At 41.5% G+C, this 21285-nt stretch overlaps 1 protein-coding gene across 1 annotated transcript in view; it reads right to left on the minus strand.

Annotated features, from left to right (window-relative positions):
- Window positions 1-2235: 2235 nt before the first annotated feature.
- The window catches only part of LOC110675782 (golgin subfamily A member 4-like), a 50266-nt gene continuing 31216 nt past the window's right edge, over window positions 2236-21285 (minus strand). Inside the window, exons 2-7 of the mRNA XM_021841553.1 lie at window positions 18499-18574; window positions 18114-18442; window positions 14125-18054; window positions 3631-3702; window positions 3441-3563; window positions 2236-3377 (exon numbers count right to left, since the gene is read on the minus strand). Coding sequence (XP_021697245.1) covers window positions 3351-3377; window positions 3441-3563; window positions 3631-3702; window positions 14125-18054; window positions 18114-18442; window positions 18499-18574 — 4557 coding nt within the window. The 3' untranslated portion in view covers window positions 2236-3350. The remainder of the gene's footprint in view (window positions 3378-3440; window positions 3564-3630; window positions 3703-14124; window positions 18055-18113; window positions 18443-18498; window positions 18575-21285) is intronic.

Raw genomic sequence — 21285 nt, forward strand, 5'->3', positions numbered from 1 at the left:
CGTCCCACATACCCGATGTTGCTCTCAGCTGCATTGTTGACGGCTGCTTTCACTGTTGTCCAGCAGTCCTCAAGAGGGGCTTCATCCAGCTTACCCATCACTATAAAAGCTGTTCCCAGCTCGCGTGTGTTGCCACAGCTCTGTTACAGTTCCAAGTACCGAGCTTCCAATCGCTAGTCCTTTTACGTCGCTGAGGTCTCCGACGATTGTCCCGGTACGTATTCTCTCGTTGATTATTCGTTGCTTGATGTTTTTTTTTAGGGCTGGCTTGCAGGACCTGACACCAATTCCCTAGATTTCCGGAGGACCATTCTTCGGATCTGGTCCACAATTCTTCTATAATTGATAATTCTGCTGAAACTGATTGGAGCTGGTCCAGGAATCTGTTGGAGCTGATTCTTTCGGACTTGATATTGCATTTGATGAGAGTATTCTGGATTCGTTTAACGACACGGCTATTTGGGCTCCAATTACAGGATTCTCTTAGAGCTGTTGTAGTTTTTGTTTCAAATCTTCTAAGCAGTATAATCAGTAATATACGGCTTCATAAGTAGTATACAGCTCTTTCACCAGAACAATCCACTAGAAAACGCTTCATTTACATTAAAGGGGGACAATAGACAACCAGATGTTTCTAGCAATATGTACCGTCGATACTTATTTCCAAACATGCATTTACAAGTATCCTTTAAGGAATTATTAGCTTCATGACTATATCTCTCCTACCTTGGTTTCGGTTCATGCTCTTTAGATCCTGTTGTTCCTGATAAAGTCACTTTGCTGGATTCTTCAGACTTTAACCTTTCCACGTCAACTTCAATCAGATTTGACAGAATTTTTGTTCGGTAATCTTGTAATATACCCTGCCAATCGTATCTTTCCGGCTTTCACAGCCTTTCCTTCAAGATGTATTATGTGAAATCTTGTTTCCATTCTTCCGGTAGCTGTTCCATCTCCTAGATTCTAGTATCAACCGGAGCAAACAGATGACCAACTTTTTTGGGCTTATCTTAATGAGTTCTGCTACAATACCATCCTTTAAGCCGCCTTGCTGTTTTTGAGCTGATAAATGTTCTCCTCAACTTTCCTCTATGAAGGTTGGCTTTAACCATTCGCGATGTATTAATTTCATCCGCTTTCTTGATCATATCTGCGTGTGTTCTCTGTGACATCTCTTGTAGCTTTTGTTTTTTTTTTCTTGTGAACGCATGTGCTTCTTTATTTCTTCACATAGCACCTCGTCCAGGCGGTGATTGGTGGGATTGCTACTTTTGTTTCCTTTTATATTACTCCACGTTTGGCAACGATGTTTTCAGTTGCGTAGTTGATGTCTGCTTTCACTACAGTCCAATATTCCTAAAGAGGAGCATTGTTGATGACAGATAGTTTTAGATGCAGTTTGATCATGGATAACGGTCTGACTATATATTTTCTGACGTCAATTAGGTGTATAACAGAAGTGCCGTCTATTGATCAAAACGTGATCAATTTGTGATTCTGTCTGCTGTGGAACTCCAGATATACCGATACAGTAATATGTGGTGGAAATAAGTGCTATGAATGGCCATATTTTTGGATACGGCAAATTCATTCATTCGAAGCCCTTCCTTAATCATAAGCTGGTGGTCTCTTAAATCTGTAAACGCTATGAGCTCTTATCGGTTCTTCTCTAAGTATTTCGCTAGATATCTTAGGGTAAACTCTACAATAAATTTAATAAACTTCCTTCTTTTGTAACTTTTGTAAAACTATGCTATATGATTTCATTATTATTCTTTCCAACTTTATGGCTGATATGAGAAAACTAAAATAATTATTAAACACAATTTATATAACAAATAATAGCAGCACACATGAATTCACGAAGATTCGTGTCAAAATTAACGTTTCTCAATTGCGACAGAAACGAATATTGCACATTGTCCGGAATCTCCGTCACAAAATATCACGTTGATTACCGGCATCAACCAGACTTGTTTCAACAGATAAAGGTGCTCGCACTCGTGTGTTCATCTGCGCTGCTTCGATATTCGTCATTCGGCGGGTAGTTATGCGGGAACCGATTCAACTGTCGTCGCACGTGTGCAGCCAAATTTCCATTAGTAATGTAGTACGTATACACACTATCATAGCATGTGTGAGGTTAAGAACAACCAACAGTTTCTGGGGCAGCCTAAAGCTTCGCTGAACCCAACTCGAATCCTCAGAGTAGCTATTAATCACAACTAAAACCGATTAGAAAAATATTATCCGTCCATCGACTGTTTCTGTATTAAACCTAAACATATGTATTGCATCGCAGCAGTTCTGTTAAAAAAAACTATACATCTTAAAAGCATTAGATAACAGTAAAATATAAACATATACACTTTATCGATCCAGTCACAGGTAGGTAGGTGTTCAGCAGGGTGGGGAGGATTAGCGAAAAATGCACAACAAATAAACTGCTCAACCTTCTTGGGTGGTTCCCTAGATAAATACATTCACGAAACGCAAAAAGGTAAAGGACTCTGGATTACAGCACTCCAATCAGGTTGTAGGAAATGTGACGCACAAGCACTGTGAACCCTGATGCGGTGTGTGACTTGAGTTACTGATTTTTTTTCCCTAGTCTAAGATGAATAATATGTGTTCTTAGGTAGTTTGTTCTATGAGTTAGTTAGACGAGAATTGGTTTAAATTGGCTTTTCGCACCCTCAGGTCGTAGCTTGCTTTAAGCTTAATGCATTATTTTTTGTTTTAAACAATCGTTTCTATAAAATTTTGCTGATATCATACTTTTGTAGTTTGTTTAGCTAATAACCATTACTTTATCAAGTTATCCTTAAAATAACCTGCTTCACTATTTGCACCCGTTGCTGGGAATTTTACTATTTTGCTACAATTTTATATTGTTACCGATCTAACTTCTTCAATCATTCGATTGCGGCGACCGTCCAAAAAAATTGGATGGCGGGTAAAACCTTTTTTTCTTTTGATAGATTTTTGTATCATCTCTCCTATTGGAATTGAACACATTACTAATCTTTTGTTTTCGTTTTCGGTTCACGGATGTTCCGTCTTTTGCTCAACTCTGGTGTTCCAAATACCCATTCGATCAGTTGGGAAACCATCCGACTGATTAACATGAGAGACGAGACAGCTCATCTGAATTTCAGATGATCACGTTCCAGGAAGTTATTCTTCAAACACGATGAGAGCGGGGACATCCAGGGAACAGCAAAGATTAACAGATAGAGAATATATTTACACAAACCTTTCGTTACCGTGCACGCCGGCTAGTAGTACCGATAGTGCTTGGAGCGGGAGGGATGTAGCAACTGCTGCTGGACAGCGGTAACTTTTTCCTGCTATAGAAGATTGTTGATCTGTCCCATCTGGAATGGAGGCAATGGTTTGCATCAATATCTACGATTGATCTTTTGGAAATAATTACTTACCAATGACCGGCGATGCGCTTCCTTTTCTATTACGACCTGTGTCTGCTGAGGTGTGAATTTCAAAACGGCAGCTATCACCTTCACCAAGGTGGAATTGTTTCCGGTGACGTTACCGCTTAGATACTGTGAAACAAGAAATAACGTAATTAGAAGCCCCATAATGCAGAACGGACTGATGCTTTGAGCATACCTGGAACAGAATATTCCGTAAGTACTCGAATTCAGTATTAGCAGCAATTCCCTCGTTATGATGCATTGAAACCTGCAAGAAGAATTGAACGAAGAAGGACTTGAGTATCGTTAGACTTCCGTGGTGACGCACATAGTGTCTATACTTGTCAGTACTTATTTTTAATTATGAATCGTGGTTTACGGCTAACCAGCTGAGTGGAAGGTTGACAACTACCGAAAAACTAAACATTACATATACTTTGCAAATGGATTGAATGGACAAAGTGATGTGAAGTTTTGCGAAAAAGTTACACGTCTTCTCGGTGAGAATCGATCTCACGACTTCCTGATCTCTCGTTACCTCTACGCCACGAGAGGACTCATGGACTCAGAAGTTAACCTGAATTCGATTTCAGCTAAATAATCACGTGGTCCTTTTTCGCAAAGTCAACGTTGGTGTTATGTTTCACCGTGTATGATGCTGCTTGACGAACCATTGACAGTTTGTGAAACCGATTTGACGGTTGACGAATCGGTCGGCCAAAATCCAACGAGTTTGATTATGCTCAAACCACCGGTGGGTGGAGCCAAATATTTGACGAACTGATCGTACTGTCTGTAGAGATGTTGCACGAACGTCAACGTCAGTACCGTTTTGACTCATATTCCGAACACTTAAGACCAACAGTGTCTTCAAATGTATCTGATAGGCAAAAATTAGCTGGTAGGGGTGATCGGGCCAATATGGGCCGCCTAAGGAAAACGTCATAAAATGCATAGCAAAACAGCAAAATCTATCGTTGAAATGCAAGTGAGTTGTACTACAACATGTGTTCTTCCATGTTACGTCGATAATTAATGTTAACATTGACTAGAAAATTTGTTTAGTGACCTTTTTGAAAACCTTGTTTATCTGCGTGTTCACCAACCATATGGGGCATTATAAGCCACCCAACGGGGCAGTATGAGCCACCTCATTCAATTGTATGATTTTCATTTAAAACAATATAGAGAACAGCTGATCATAAACTGTACAATATTAGAAAGGAAATTTTATAAAATTTGCTCGAAAATATTAAATCTAGCGCCTTATTTTTGAAAGATACATAACATATAGTAGACAGACCATGTAATTGTAGCATTAAATTGTAACACTTGGTTCAACTTATTTTCTAACGAAGTGTTCCATTTGTAATGGTGCACTAAGATTACTATGTAGTAAAAAATATCTAGTGAATTTTGGCAATGCATTTTTTATGTTCAAAACACTTTTATTATGGCTTAAATCTGGGTGGCTCATTTTGCCCCGCCCCTTCACTTTTTAAATAATATTCAGAATTCCAAAAATTTTGTTTACTGGAAAATCTAATTTCGCGCACGAATTATTCAGTATTATCAGAAGTTTCAATAGATTGGTAAAATTTACCAGAATAATAGATACAATTGTCTTGAAGCCTTAATCAAAAACTGCCAAAATTATAAGCTTTTCATGACAAAGGAAAAATTTGTACATTTTTGTGAATAATTCGAGTGTAGAAACGAATATTCTTACGGTTTTTATCATGGTGGCTATTTGAAGCATCCTCTAGCAGATCATAATGACACTAGACATTAAAACACTGTTTTTGAGGTCAAATTCGGGGTGGCTCATATTGCCCCGTATGTCCATATTGCCCCCATTGCCCCTATTTGTAAAAGTTTAATTTCTTTGCTTGGTCTAACTGTTAACTGTAGGGTGTGCCGACAAAAATGTTCATTTAAACCTTTTTAGTATTGTTCTTACGCAAATGTACCGTTTTGTCTCAAATTCCGAACAGACTCATATTCCGAACACTCGGTTTATGTATGGCGATTTGGTCGAAATGTTTCGCTGAAATATGTCACCAAATAACAAGGAAATGGATTTTTTTTTGCGAAATTATTCGTTTGAATACGATTTATTCGTGCTGTTCGGAATTTGAATCAAGGTGTTCGGAATATGAGACAGAATAAGCACAGTGTTCGGCATTTCAATCAAAATGTTGTTCCATACTTTTACGTAAAACCAATACTAAAACTAATTAAATCAACATTATTAATGGTACACCCAACATCTAACAGTTAGGCTTTGCGAAGAAATTAAAATTTACACAAATATCAGCCAAGTTATGCCATTCAGATGCATTTGAAGTCACTATTGGCCTTAAGTGTTCGGAATATGAGTCAGAACGGTATAAAACAGCATTTTGATTCAAATGCCGAACACTGTGTTCATTCTGTCTCATATTCCATCTTCAAGATAGTCCTCCCAGAATCCCTTAAGGGATTCCTCCCGTAATTCCTAAAGGGATTTCTCCCGGAATCAATCAAGGTATACCTCCTGAAATTCCTAAAGGAATCAATTCTCAAAGAATTCCTCCCAACGATTCTCGAGGATTATCAGGAATTCCTCCAAGGATTTTATCAGAAAGTTCTTGTAAGGATTTCTTTACCGGAATTATTCAAGAGATTCCTTCCAGAATTTCTCAAAGGATTCCTAGCGGAATTCATCAAGGGATTCCTCCCGGATTTCCTTATAGAATCAATCCCAAAAATCCTCCCACGAATGTCAAGGAATTTTTCACGGAATAACTCTAGGGATTCTTATGGGTCTTCAGGAAATCCTCCAGTGATTATTTCTTATACGAGTTTCACCTTTAATTTGGGAATCAACCAGTATATCATCCAGTGACTCTATCAGGAGTTCCTCCTGGAATTTCAAAACAGGAATTCCTTCAGGGATTCCTCTGAGAATTCCACCAGAGGTTTCTCCGTAGATTCCACCAAGATTAACTCCTTGATCCCACAACGAATTACCTATGCGATTTGACCACAATTTTCCATAAAGATTCCACTAGTAATTCCTTACAAGGAAGAATCTTTGGAGGAAACACTAGTGGAATTTATGAAAGAATTTATTGAAGATTCTCTAGAAGAGCACCGGAGGATAACCTGGGGGAAACACACAAAAATGCAAGCTGGATCTCTAAAGGAATTCCTGCTGATATTCCGTGTAAAAAGTAAAGTATTGATGAATTCTTTTGCAGTATTTCTCGTGGAATCTCTGAAGGCTTTCTGGTATATTCCTTGGGGGAATTCTTGGTGGAATCCCTGGAGAAACTTGATGAATCCTTGGGTAAATTGTGGGGAGTATCTGTACATGAATGCCTGAAGTTTCGCTGGAGGAATTCTTAAATAAATCTTTGGAGGATTTTTTGATGGAATTCTTGAAGGAAGCATTGGATGAATCACTGGAGAAATCCAAAGTTTTTGTATAGATTTTGTAATAATGGGAAGTTTTTGTATAGATCCCTGGAAAAATCTGTTGAGAAATTACTAGAAAGAATCGTTGAAGAAATTCCTGGTGGATTTTCTGAAGCAATCAAAAGGTTGCATCAACATAAATCGGTTTGAATAATTTGGGGCGGAGTCAATATTGGTCAAACCGTCTGAGCGTCTGTGGGCTGCATAAAGGCACAACAGGTTGGTCGTTGTGGAACGCCCAGATACGAAACCGTGATGGTTTTCACTAATGTACTGTTTACAGTGGGACAACATTGGTTTCATTGGTTCAACTCGAAGAGTTTAGAAGCACTACAAAGTGCTGAAATTCCTCGATAATTATCAACATTCCTACGATCGTATTTTTATGCACAGAAAAACAGTATCAGTTTTCCAGACCAGAGCTGGAAAGCGTCAATGTACATAGAGAGCGTCGTGAGACTTTTACATAGATGCTACCCTCACTGTCATCGGACGGCAAGACAATGACAGAGATTTGTTTCAAATTATCTTTCATTTTTCCGTCGCTACGGCTTGTGACAGAATCTTAAACTTGAACATGTTTAGTTCTTTATCTGGTATAATTGTTATTTGTAAAGCTGGAATCATAGAAGGATATCCATTTAACTTATCAAACACATTTATTTTCAGAATTTCTCCAAAATGAGACAGAAATTTAATAGCAAAACAGCATTAAAATTGCTCTCATGAGAGCTCCGTCATTGCAACGTAATGAAGTGAACACAAGAAATATAGCTTCGTCTAGTGACAGTGAGAAGACTCGTTTCGTCAGTGTCGCAAGTCGGTCATGATACTTAACAGCCCTGTTCCAGGCTGTAGGAAATCGTCCGCCACGATGATCACATTATCATCGATAGTGAGCGTGCTGAACGTTTTTCCGAACAAATGTACGTTGTTTGCAACATTCGTAACGTGTTCTTCGGATAACTCCTCTTCGCAGAAAACGCTGGAGTATTTTGCAGCAAAAAGGTCGCAAATATCATACCAATCGGAAACTACCTCTTCATCTAGCTCCATAACGGAGGGAAGACCAGACTACTTCAGTTGTTTGCGTAGTGATCTCGAAATGAAGTCTTGTGGTGTTTGGGACAGAGTCTCAGAGCAGCTCTTTTTGAAGTCTTCAGATGGCGTAGCTAGCGGGTTTGCTACGGAGGACCCGAAGAAGGATAAACTTTCTTCGGCACATGCCTTTTGATAGCATGTTCGATAACATGATAGTGTCAACGCAGCTGTGTCAACATCATCGGAGTCGAGTACTTACTTTACTTTACTTTTGCTGGCTCTACGTCCTTCAAGACATGACCTGCGCCACAATGTTACGCCAACTAACTCGGTCCATGGCTGCTAACCTCCAATTCCTCGATCGCCCCACACTTCCAAGATCCTGCTCCACTTGGTCAAACCACCTAGCTCGTTGCGCTCCCCTTCGTCTTGTACCGGCCGGATTTGAGTTGAACACCATTTTTGCGGGATTGTTGTCCGGCATTCTCACAACGTGTCCCGCCCATCGTACCCTTCCAGCTTTGGCGACTTTCGTGATACTGGGTTCACCGTAGAGTTGCGCAAGCTCGTGGTTCATTCTTCTCCTCCATACGCCGTTCTCACATACTCCGACGAAGATCGTCCTAAGCACACGTCGTTCAAAAACTCCTAGCGCTTGCAGGTCCTCTTCGAGCATTGTCCACGTCTCATGCCCGTAGAGGACTACCGGTGTTATTAGCGTCTTGTACATGGTACACTTAGTACGGAGGTGAAGTTTACCAGACCGCAAGGTCTTGTGGAGTCCATAGTAAGCACGACTTCCGGCGAAGATACGTCTTCGAATTTCTCTGCTGCAGTTGTTATCCGACGTTATCAATGATCCGAGGTAGACGAATTCGTCCACTACCTCGAACTCATCCCCGTCGATCGTCACGCGTCTGCCTATGCGAGCTCTATCGCGCTCGGTTCCTCCAGCCAGCAGATATTTCGTCTTCGACGTATTTACCTTCAATCCAACCCGATCTGCTTCACGTTTCAGCCTGGTATACTGTTCAGCAACCACCTGGAACGTTCTTCCGGCAATGTCCACGTCGTCAGCGAAACAAATGAACTGGCTGGATTTATTGAAGATCGTGCCCCGCATGTTGAAGCCCGCCCGTTTCATAACACCTTCTAGCGCAATATTGAACAGGAGGCAGGAAAGACCATCGCCTTGTCGAAGTCCTTTGCGTGTTTCAAACGGGTCCGATAAAGCACCCGATATCTTCACACAGCAGTGTACACTATCTATCGTAGCTTTGATCAGTCTAGTCAGTTTCCCGGGAAAACCGTTCGCGTCCATAATCTTCCATAGCTCTTCGCGGTCGATGGTATCATAGGCCGCTTTGAAATCGATGAATAGGTGGTGCGTAGGGACTTGATATTCGCGACACTTTTGGAGGATCTGCCGCAACATAAAGATTTGGTCTGTCGTCGATCGACCGTCCACAAATCCGGCTTGATAACTTCCAACAAATCTGCTTGCCAGTGGCGATAGACGGCGGAAGATGATCTGGGAAAGCACTTTATAGGCTGCATTAAGAATGGTGATCGCTCGATAGTTCTCACATTCTAACTTGTCACCCTTTTTGTATATTGGGTATATTATTCCCTCCTTCCACTCCTCCGGTAGCTGTTCTGTATCCCAGATCCTGGCTATCAATCGGTGCAGACAAGTGGCCAACCTGTCCGGGCCCATTTTAATAAGTTCCGCTCCAATACCATCCTTTCCAGCTGCTTTGTTGTTCTTGAGCTGTTTGATAGCATCCTTAACTTCACCTATTGTGGGAGTTGGCACGTCTCCCTCATCCGCCGTATTGATGAAGCCATTCCTCTTGCTGTCTGGATCTTCCTCCTCTGCGCCGTTTAGGTGTTCATCGTAGTGCTGCTTCCACCTTTAATCACCTCACGTTCGTCCGTCAAGATACCTCCATCCTTATCCCGGCACATTTCGGCTCGCGGCACAAAGCCTTTGCGGGATGCATTTAGTTTCTTGTAGAACTTACGTGTTTCTTGAGAACGATACAACTGCTCCATCACTTCGCACTCCAACTCTTCCAGGCGGCGCTTTTTATCCCGGAATAGATGGGTTTGCTGTCTTCGCTTCTGTTTGTATCGTTCCACGTTTTGACGGGTGCCTTGCTGCAGCATCATCGCCCGCGCTGCATTCTTCTCGTCCAAAACCGTCTGACACTCCTCGTCGAACCAACCGTTCCGTCGATTTGCTTCCACGAACCCAATGGCACCTTCCGCTGCGTTGTTTATGGCTGCTTTGAGACTACTCCAGCAGTCCTCAAGAGGGGCTTCGGTGAGCTCTCCCTCGTCCGGCAACGCTGCCTCAAGGCTTTGCGCGTATTCAGTTGCGACTTCGGGTTGTTTGAGTCGCTCCAGATTGTACCGGGGCGGGCGTCAGTACCGAATGTTGTTCACAACGGAGAGTCGTTGGCGCACTTTAACCGTCACAAGGTAGTGGTCCGAATCGATGTTTGCGCCGCGATAGGTTCTGACGTCGATAATGTCCGAGAAGTGCCTTCCATCAATCAAAACGTGGTCGATTTGTGATTCAGTCTGTTGGGGTGATCTCCAGGTGTACCGATACGGGAGGCTGTGCTGGAAGTAGGTACTACGTTTGGCCATGTTTTTGGAGGCGGCAAAATCAATCAGTCTAAGGCCGTTTTCGTTCGTAAGCTGGTGAGCGCTGAACTTCCCTATAATCGGTCTAAATTCCTCCTCCTGGCCAACCTGAGCGTTGAGATCTCTGATAACGATTTTGACATCATGGCTTGGGCAGCCGTCGTATTCACGTTCCAGCTGCGCGTAGAAAGCGTCCTTATCGTCATCGTCACTTGCTAGGTGAGGGCTGTGCACGTTGATTATGCTGATATTGAAGAAACGGCCTTTGATCCTCAACTTGCACATTCTGTTGTCGATTGGCCACCACCCAATCACGCGCCTCTGCATTTCGCCCATCACGATAAAAGCTGTGCCCAGCTCATGTCTATTGCCGCAGCTCTGGTAGATGGTATAACCATCCCTATACGTATGTACCGTCGACCCTTTCCAGCAAACCTCCTGCAGCGCTACGATGTCGAACTTGCGGACCCTCAATAATTCGGAAAGAATGCGGGTACTTCCCAAGAAATTGAGAGACTTACAGTTCCATGATCCGGGTTTCCAATCGTTAGTCCGTTTTCGATGCCTGGGTCTATGCCGATTGTTCCGCCATTGTATGCTTCATGTACTGACGATTTTTACGGCTGGCTTGTAAGGCCTGCACCAACCCCCTGTCTCGCCGGAGGATCATCGTGCACAGCACTGTTTAGAGTCCCACGCTGGCACTAGGACGATGATCAGCCGCTCCTAACATGGAGAACAGACGCTGTTTTGAGCCGCCCCTAACATGGAGAACAGACGCTCTGATAAGCTACACCCTCAGAAGAGAGGAGCCCCCCTTCCCTGTCAGCATACGACCAAGGTTCCACCAGGGTTGGTTACCCGATCTTCCCTACGGTTACTCGTATCCCAGGCGGCACCACGAGGAGGTAGGGATAGGAATTACTGGACAAGAGGCTAAGGACCACAAATGGGGTCTGTTTTATACCTGCAGGTACGCGAAGTACCAATGGTACGCATTGTTCAGTCATTTACCACCCAACGGAGTCGAGTACTTCAAGCCAATCAACAGATGAAAGAAACTCCACTATACTCTGTAGGTCAGCGTTACGAAACTCGTGGTAAACTGGAGAGATGGGTTGAGTTGGCAGAATTATTAAAAAAATGTTTTTTTTATCATAATCAATTGTGAGTTAAAGTAGGTTTTTTGAGAGTTTTGAGATTTGTTTAAGCTCTGGAACTATTTTGAATTTATTTTCAGGATCATGATTACAAGCCATTTGTAAACGTTAAATTAAAATGAAAAAGCTAGTTCAGCAACTTTGTGCTCAACCTCGCAATTCGTAACAAGGTAAGCACAATAATTCCGATGACAATCTTTCTAAATATTTGAGTTTCATTGAAACCTTTGGAAATCCGAACGAAATCTTTGAGACTCTTGTATGAACCTTTTAAATATCTGTAGGAATCTTCAGAATTTGTAAGAGTAATTCCAAAGACTCCCATAGGAATCAATAAGATTTGGAATTTAATAAATTTAACCCTCTAATACCCAACCCCGCCTTTAGACGGGGTACACTTTGGAATTTTGTGTATTTTTTCGTAGCTCGGAAATCAAAATGATTTTATTTTTGGCTTATACCTTGACTCATAATACGCATATAAGAAAAGTTTTTTATGACTTTTGAAACTTTTTTGTATTTTTATAAATTGTTTGAAAAATTGCATTCTTATATAACCTACAAATGCCTGGGCTTCATTCAACGTGAATATAAAAAATTGTACCTTTTATATTTTTCTACGATTAACCTATCACAAAAGAAGAGCCTGGTGGTATTAAAATCATTTCAAACCTGTTTTTCCGTTAGTTACACGGAAAATAAAATACGCTCCGAAAAAAAATTAAAAATTTAATATTTTTAAAAATACCGTAACAATTTAAATTTTTATTATTGCCAAAAATTATCAACTAGAAAAGGCTTCAAGAAAAAATGGAAAAAGCTAGGGATGTTCAAAAATAAAAATTATAAAAATCAAAAACCAAAATTTAAAAATTTGCGAATAAAAATAAATAAATGCCCAAAACGTGTTTAGAACGATTTTAGATAACGAAAAATAATACTTAAATCGAAAATAAAAATTTGGGTATTAGAGGGTTAAGCTTTCCCATCAGAAACCCAAAAATCTAACCGAAATATTATTATCAAAATTGCAGGAAGCTAACCAGAATATTTAGAATCCTAGATTTGTAAACGCTATTCAAAATGGTGTTATAAATACACTTTTTTAAATACTTATTCAACTATTCACAGAGCCAGAGCTCGACTGTTGAAGAATGCGTCAATCTTGTCCAACGGCCCTAGCCTAGATTGAAAAATTCTAGTCGATTAGCAGACAGGAAGAATCCAACCTTTATTGAATGGTATAGGACTTGACGCCGGCTCTACCCCGTTTGGCATAGTGGTATAATGGCCGTTTGGCATGATGGCCGTTAAGCATAATCGTGGAAAACCCAACCAACTCAATAGTTGTCGTCTCTTACAAGTTCAAACTGAAATCCCACAATTGTGAAACTTATTCGATGTGAACTTATAAAAAAGTTACTTGAAACACCCTCAATTTTCAAAGTTGAAATTATCTTATTAGATGTTAAATTAGTACTTGCTTTCCTAAGTAGCCGTGAGTAAGCAAGTTTTGCAATAATCACAGAAAAACAGAACATGCTGAATATTCATGAAACAATTTACTCAAATAGCCGTTAATAATTGAAATCATGCAACTTCTAACATTACGATATTTCGGTATCTATATCGAACAGCAGATTTAAAGGAAGGCGAGGATTCAAAGATTTCAAGCTGAGAAAATGCACGGGAACCCCGTAGAATGTCGATGCAATCATTAACAAATGAAGATTTGGTGTATCAGCTCAATAAAGGTAATAAATATTAAATGTTTCATTACAGGATTCCGTGTCAAAAATGATTTCCACCAAGGATTTTTCCAACATCGCATTCAACTCTAACAAAAAAACTACGAGTGGTAGTTTACTGTAAATTGGAAGAAGTAACATTGTGAGTAGTATTTGGTACATCGATCGTGTTGCTTGCCCCTATGGGGCCCTTCGGGGGAAAGTGATACAATAAAGATCAACCGTGTCCGGTTCGCGTACCGCGAAGAAAAATTAGCGTGATCGAGTCAGTAGTGTGCACACTCATTTGGCATGTAATACGTAATCGAGTAATATCAGGAATCTGGTCAGGCGTGATTATGTTATAAATCACATCACCATTATCACCACATTATCCCACTAACCCAATATCCTTTCCATGACATGACAACTGTGGAGATACAGAGGTATATTCGGTCAATAGTAACAATGGTTGTCTGACTAAAATGCCTTCCCTTCTCCGGTTACGAAACGATTCCCAGCAAAATCAAATGGGTCCGTTGGGAAAACTAAAGCAAAAAATATGAGCTGCAAGTGCAACTTTGGGTCAGACACTTTTCCCCAATCAATTTTGAAGAGATGATAACAGCAAGAAATAAGCCAGCAACTTACCAACGTCTCATCCAACTGCCGCGACAGCTTCTCATTTTGCAGCTTCAACCGCTCATTCGACTGTTCCAAAATCAGGTAATTCTCACACTTTTGCTCCAGGAACAAATTCCTGTTGGACACGTCCTGCACTTCGTGCATAATCTTCTTCAGTTTGTTCTCTAACTCTTCCTTCTGGCTACGCATCTGTTCCAGCGCCTTGCCCCGTTCCTCCTGTTGATCGTCCGCTGCACTACTGGGATTTTGGCGCAGTTGTTCAATCTCCGCGTGGAATCGTTGCACGTTCTGGTCTGTTTCAGCACTGAACGTATCAAACTGATCCTTCAACTTGGAGTGCTGTTCCACCAGCTCCAGTTTTTCCGCCATGGCAACATTCAACTCACTTTTCAGCTCATCCAAGTCACGCGCATAGTTTTCGTTTTCCAGTTTAAGCTCATTCGCGCTCTGTAGTTCCTTCTTCATTCGACTAACTTCTTCTTCGAATTCATTCAACCGTTCCCGCATCGTTTTGTTCTCCTGCTCGAGATCGCTTTGCACGGTTTGCTCCTTACTTTTGACATCTTCAAGTTCAGTCTTGGTTTGTTCAAGCTCGATTTGCAGCTCCGTTTGAGCCTTCGTTGCTTCTGTTAGTTTTTCCTCTAAACTTTTTCGCTCATCAGCACTCCGACTCGTTAATTCGACATTCTTCGCTTTCTCAGCTTCATTAGTTGCAGCAAGTTCAGACACCTTCTTTTCAGCTTCAGACTTACCATGCTCGAGTGTCAAAATCTTGGCTTTGAATTCGTGCTCTTTGCCCACAAACTCATTGATCAGCTTTTTAATCTCTTGATCTTTTTCCTCAACGCCGGTTTCTATTTGAATTATTTTGACTTTTAGACTGCTGATTTCGGATTCTTTTGCTCCAAGCGTGGATTGCAGTTTGGAATTTTCTTCTTTTACTGTGTGAAGCTCTCCTTCCAGCTGTTTAATGAGCGTATTGAGGTATTCGTTTTCGATTTTGATCTCCTCGTAAGATTCTAATTTCTTCTCCAAATCTGTGGCATTTTTACTAAACGATTGTTTCTCTTCGTTCGCCTTTTTGATAAGTCCTTCCAGTTCAGTCAATCGATTTTGGTTGCTGTTCTTCATGGAATCTATTTCTTTGTGGAGAGCATCATTCTGTTCCACTATAGTCTGCTTTTCCTGCTCAAGTTTAGCTTTCAACTCGCTTTGTTTGCTCTTCAAATATTCGTTTTCTGTTCGAACCTTCTCGATTTCTATTTTCAGTGCATCACATTCTTCGGTTAGTTTCTGCTTCTCATCTTCCAGTGACTGGGTGGAAGCCTTCAATGCCGTTAACTCCTCAGTAAGACAGCTGTTGTTATCTAATACACAGAGTTTTTCCTTTTCCTTGGCTTCTAGCTGATCTTGAAGCGATCGATATTGATGATCAAGTAGTTCCTTCTCGTTGAATAGCTTGGCATGATCTCCAGTGCACTGATTCAACTGTTCGGTTGCAGTTTTAACCTTCTCTTCCAATTCTTCACATTTTTTCTTCAAATCTTCAATATTTGCATGGTACTCCTTGCACTTCTTCTTTTCATGTTTCATTGCGGCTTCGGCCTCATGCAGAGCAGCTTGAAGCTTCTTGATCTCTTCGGCAGTTCTTCGATTGTTCTCCTCTAGCAGACAATTCTTATCTGCAAGTTGAGAATTTTCGCATTCCACTTGCTGAAGTTTAGTTTCACTTTCCTTAATTTTCGTCTGCCACTTATGGGTGTTCTCTTTGTCTGCTTTGCTCTTGGCTTCAGAGTGCTGACGCTGTAATCGCTCGATTTTTTCTTCCAATGTTTGCTTTTCGTTCAAAATGGCAGAATGGGAATTTTTAACATCTTTGAGTTGCTCCTCCAATCGTCCAATCTCCTGTAAAATGTTGGTAACTTGGGCTTTTAGCTCCGTCTTTTCTCGTATCTCTCGTTCGAGGGTCTTTTCCAAATCCTTCTTTTCATTTCGCAGTGTTTCAACCTTAGCTTTGAGTGTTGTTGCCTCTGTCGCTAAATCTTCCTTTTCCTTTTGAACGACATCCAGCCTCTCCACCATTTCGTCGCGCTCCTCGCTGAGCTTTCTATTTTCCTCGGATTTGAGCTCTATAACTTGATTCAAATCTCGTGTCGTTTCCAGCAAGCGTTCCTCGGCTTGCGCTAAGCTTGACCTCATTGATTCTTGCAACGACTCCAACGCTTCGGACTCGGAATTTTCGTTGATTATTTTCATATTTCTAATTTCTTCCGCAAGAGTAGCTTTTTGCTGAAGCAAACTGTTCATCTCCTGTTTGCAATTTTTGATGTCGGTTTGCAGTTGTTCATTTTGCGACTTTAGACTTCCTTTTTCTTCCGTTATTTTCTTAAACTTTGAATTGACTTTCTCTAGCTTTTCCTTGAACTGCTTCAGCTCTGATGTGAGATGATTATTCTGATCAAATACTTCCTTCAAACTGGCTTCATTACTCGCCCGGTCTTTCTCGTGGACTTCCTTTGCAGCATCCAATGCCTTTGTTACCTCTATCAGGCGCTCGCTATCGAGGGAGATGGTTTTCTTCAGTCTAGTAATCTCATCTTCCTGTTCGATCAGCTTCTTGTTCTTGTCCTCTAGTTCTTTTTGAATCGATACCAGTTTAGCCTTTTCTTCGGTATGGGTAGCTTCTTGTTCTTTGATTTGGCGTTGGAGTTCTTCGATAGAGTTTTCTTTATCAGTAATAGTTTGTTGATGTTGTTGCATGTTATGCTTAAGCTCAGCATTAGATTTTTCACTTTCTGCTACATCAGATTGAGCCTTTTCTAGTTGTTCTAGCACAGTATCAACTTTCTTCTGCAACTCTTCCTTACTTGAGGAAAGCTCTTTAATCTGATCTTTGAGATTTTCAACTTCTTCAGAGGCGCTCAATTTCTTTGACAAATCCTCTAATTCTTGGACTTTAGCTGCCAAGGCATCCTTCTCATTGAGTGCCTTTCCTAGTTTTTCGGCTGATTCTGCTAGATTTAGAGACAGCTCATTCTTCTCTTGCTCTAAATTGATAGTAACCGTTTTCATACGATGCTTCTCCTTTTCTAATTCTAGAACCTTCCGTTCAAATTCCACAAACTTCGATTCCAGTTTGTTCTTTTGTTCATTGCAAGTTGTGATCGTACTGTCAAGATCCTTCACTTTTTTCTCAGCTGCTCCCAGCTTGTTCTTCAAATCCGCAACTTCTTTTCCTAGTGTATCTTTATCCACCAACACCTGCTTCATATTCTTTTCAATACTTTGGAGTTGTTCCTTCAGCTTTCGTACTTCATTTTCCTTAGTTTCCAACTCGGAATGGATCGCCATCTTATTCTCGGCTACAGAAAGTGCGTGCTCTTCTTCTCGCAACTTCAGCATGGCGACTTCCTGCCGCAATGCTTCTTTCAACTTCGTCTCTTCGCTTAGTTTAGTTTCTAAAGCTTTCAGCCTTTCTTCCAAACCACCTTCATCGGCCGACAAGGATATTAAATCTTGCTCGGCTTTCGCTGTTTCATCCACCCCATCACCAACGGCTTCTAGTTTGGTTTTCAGCGTCTTGACCACGCACTGCAGCTCATCAATTTCCATCCGCAGTGCCGAGTCGAGATGAGCCTTGGCTTGCTGTTCGAGTGAACACTGCTCCCGAAGCTCGCTGATCCTTCGCAGTGCTTTGTCTTGGGTCTCTACCAGTACAGATCGCGCCTTGCTGTTATCCTTTTCCAGGTCCCGGTAGCGACGAGCCAGCTCAGTGTATCGCTCCCGATACTTCTGGTATCGATCTAGAGCCTTTTTGTAGGCTTGGAAGAGTTTCTCTTTGCTCACGAGATCCAGTTGACCGTTGGAGGCAGCAGCACCGGAAACCGACTCGGTTTCACTTGCAGAAACATCTATATCGGTTTCAAGATGGTAGACCTGAAATAAAGAAGGTTCATAGGTTTTTGTTCTTGTTTAAAATAAGTTTTCACACTTACAGCAGGCGAATCGTAAGCTGGCAATCGGAAGGAAACATCGCTCGCCATGGAGGAGTTAGATAAACGACGAGTACGGTTAACGGTAGGAGATACGCCATTATTGTGACTACTGATACTACTGTTCGCTGCATTGCCACCGGTTAGATTAGCGAAGAAAGATCCACTGCTGAAGCTGGTATTCCCACTGCTGGCGTTGGCGGTGGTAGATCCCACCGATGCACTGCTGCTATTGTTGCCAAGTGTGTTATTGGTGACTTGACTTTCAGCCACCGGTGTACTTGTGCTGCTCAGCGTTTGAGATTTACGTAACGGTGAATTTTGAGGTGTGTCTAGGGGAGGGGATTCAGATATATGTTGAACATGATATTTCTCAGCTCACACTTACCATCTTCAGTAATGCTGAAAAAGTTCTCGCTGCCTGATACCTCCGATGTAGTTGAAGAAGCTGAGCTCACAGCGGCCTGGTAAAGGAGAAATGTAAAACATCATCAGTTATATACCAGAGGTCAAGGGCACAGAGTAGTGTGTGATCTTTCGATTCCATTGCATGCTCCTGTGGAGTGTTGTGACGGAATCAAGACAAATTGTGTTTGGTTCGCGTAGTACGAGTGCGAAAAAAATTGCTTTTCTCAGTTAGTCGGTATGCTTTAAGTGAAACTGAAAAATCAAGAATGAAGGATCAATTATTTAGCTCGTTTCATGCTCTTGTTCAGGCATTGCAGAATTCGCTCTTATTTGAGTATGAAGCACGATCAAAGCAAGCAAAGAAAAACATCCCATCTGTTGCGGTCCACGATCGTCATTGTATAGCAAGGTGTAACAAGTCTGATAAGGGATCGTTCAAATATTACGTAACGCAACAGGGGGAGGGAGGGGGTCTTACAAAGTGTTACGGTCCATACAAAAAAATAAAATTTTCCATACAAAAGCTGTTACGTGGGAGAGGGAGGGGGTCTAAAATTGGCAAATTTTGCGTTACGTAATATTTGAATGAACCCTAAATGCAAGCAGCGAGCGTGAGCCCCAAAGAGGGAGCGATGATAAAATCCATTTTTCTCGCTTGTTTACCGTAGGGGATAGGTGTTTTTCTTTACTGGCACGATAAACAATCCACGAACTTCCAATAGCAACAGTGTCCCCCAGGCTTGGAGCATGGATGACACTGTTGATGGAGGTCCAATCGTTGGGTGGCAGCCGCTACTACTTGACCTTCACAGATGACAAGTCGCGTCGAATCTTCGTATATTTCCTGGAAGAGAAATCAGCGCAGAATGTATATGAAGCTTTTGAAAATTTCCGTTGCATGGCTGAGCGACACTCTGGGAAGAAATTGAAGACGATACGCACCGATAACAGTACAGAATTCACGAATCGGAAACTGGAGGACCATTTGAAGCGTTTGGGAATTCGCCATCAAACAACGGCGGACTACACTTCTGAGCAGAATGGTCTGTCGGAGCGAGTCAACAGAACCATCGTCGAACGAGCGCGATGTATGCTTTTCGAAGCGTGATTTTTTATCGTTGTTCGGTAATTTATTTTACCGGAAACGTACGGTAAATAAATATTTTACTGATGTTTCGGTATTACAAACGAGATTTACCGAACAACCTTAAAAAAATAAAATATTAAAACAAATTTTACCGAAATCGTCGTTTTATGTACCGAAAAACGGTAAATCGTTTAGAATCGCCGTAGACTGTAATTTTTTACCGTACTTCAGTTCTTCTTCTTCTTTTTTCTACTTTGGAGCCGTCATTGGGCTCCCTTGCGGTGAGGGCCAGTTGCAATGACTATATGCCCTGTATACATTACTTCCGTTGCTACAGATTCAGCTTCGTTGCTCGAACGAATTTCACAACTTCATCATATGTTTTAAGGTGAAACATCTCGGAATCCAAAGATGGCCGCAACAATGGCCGACTTGTGCCCCTACTCGAATTTTCAAAGGCACTAAACTGGAGAAATAGTTGACAAACATGTCTGATCTTCTTATTTTTAGCTTTCTGCTAGTGCACAAAGCCAAAATAAAAAGTGCACTGTTATTGGATGCTTTCTTCGCGAGATTTGTGCCTTTGAAGTTTATGTGCAATCACAGAAGTTGATTCCAAACTGTTTCACCTTAAGGTCTTTTTGCATAAACAGCTCTTCCAAACTCCGGTATCGACCGTCGAAACTGAACTTACACCGAATGTTGTTATATCGCGGGCAATGCAGGATAGTGTGTTCTGCAGTTTCTGCCTCCTCACATAATTCACAATCCATGTCATCTGCTATTCGCATTTTTCCCAGCCAGTACTTCGAATAATTGTGACCCGTCATTAGACGATTCAGTAGTCTAATATCAGAACCCTTCATATCGACATTCACGAACCACGGTTTGTTGTCAAACTTCGGATTGATGTTGTAGAAAGTCTTACCTTTCGTTTGAGAGTACTCAACGTACCATTTTGCTGCTTCTTCGTTCTTACGTTTTTTGAAGTACTGTAATGCATCATTCGCTAGTACTTGATTTACCATCGGATTCTCATGTTGTCGGGTTCCTTGCTTCGCTAATTGGTCTGCTAACTCGTTTCCAAAAATGGAAATGTGACTCGGGATCCATTGAAAGGTAATGTTTCGCCTGGCTGCTGTTTCAATTATTTGAACCAACATCGTTTCTCCCTCTCCGCATTCCAGGACATTGCTCAACATGATGCAGGCCGATTTGGAGTCCGTATATAATACGCAATCGTCGAGGTTCATATTCTCTATGACCTGTAGGGCAACATTGATGGCAATCAATTCTGCACTTGTAATGCTGACTTCTGTTCCAAGTTTTTCAGATATCCTCTGGTTGGTAAACTCAAAATAGACCCCAATCGCACATTTCTCGCCTTCCTTGGATGCATCGGTGAAGATTTTTTTCTTGTTTTTAAATTTCCCATTCATGGCACACAGAACATATTGCTTCATACGCATTGGATTTACGTTCTGTTTGGTGCAATTCAGACCGTCTAGTGCTGGATTAATTACGATGCTGGAAATGGCTTGCGGTGTGATGGCTAGTTTGATGACAGGAGATATGGCGTCGAAAATGTGTCTGTGTTCCAAGTACATCTGCTCTGCGAAGCTGTAGTCCAAGTCTGCAATCTCATTCGTGTCCACTTGTGGCAACGTAAGAAGTTGTTTG

Source organism: Aedes aegypti, chromosome 2 (assembly GCF_002204515.2).
Source record: "Aedes aegypti strain LVP_AGWG chromosome 2, AaegL5.0 Primary Assembly, whole genome shotgun sequence".
NCBI classification, from domain to species: domain Eukaryota; kingdom Metazoa; phylum Arthropoda; class Insecta; order Diptera; family Culicidae; genus Aedes; species Aedes aegypti.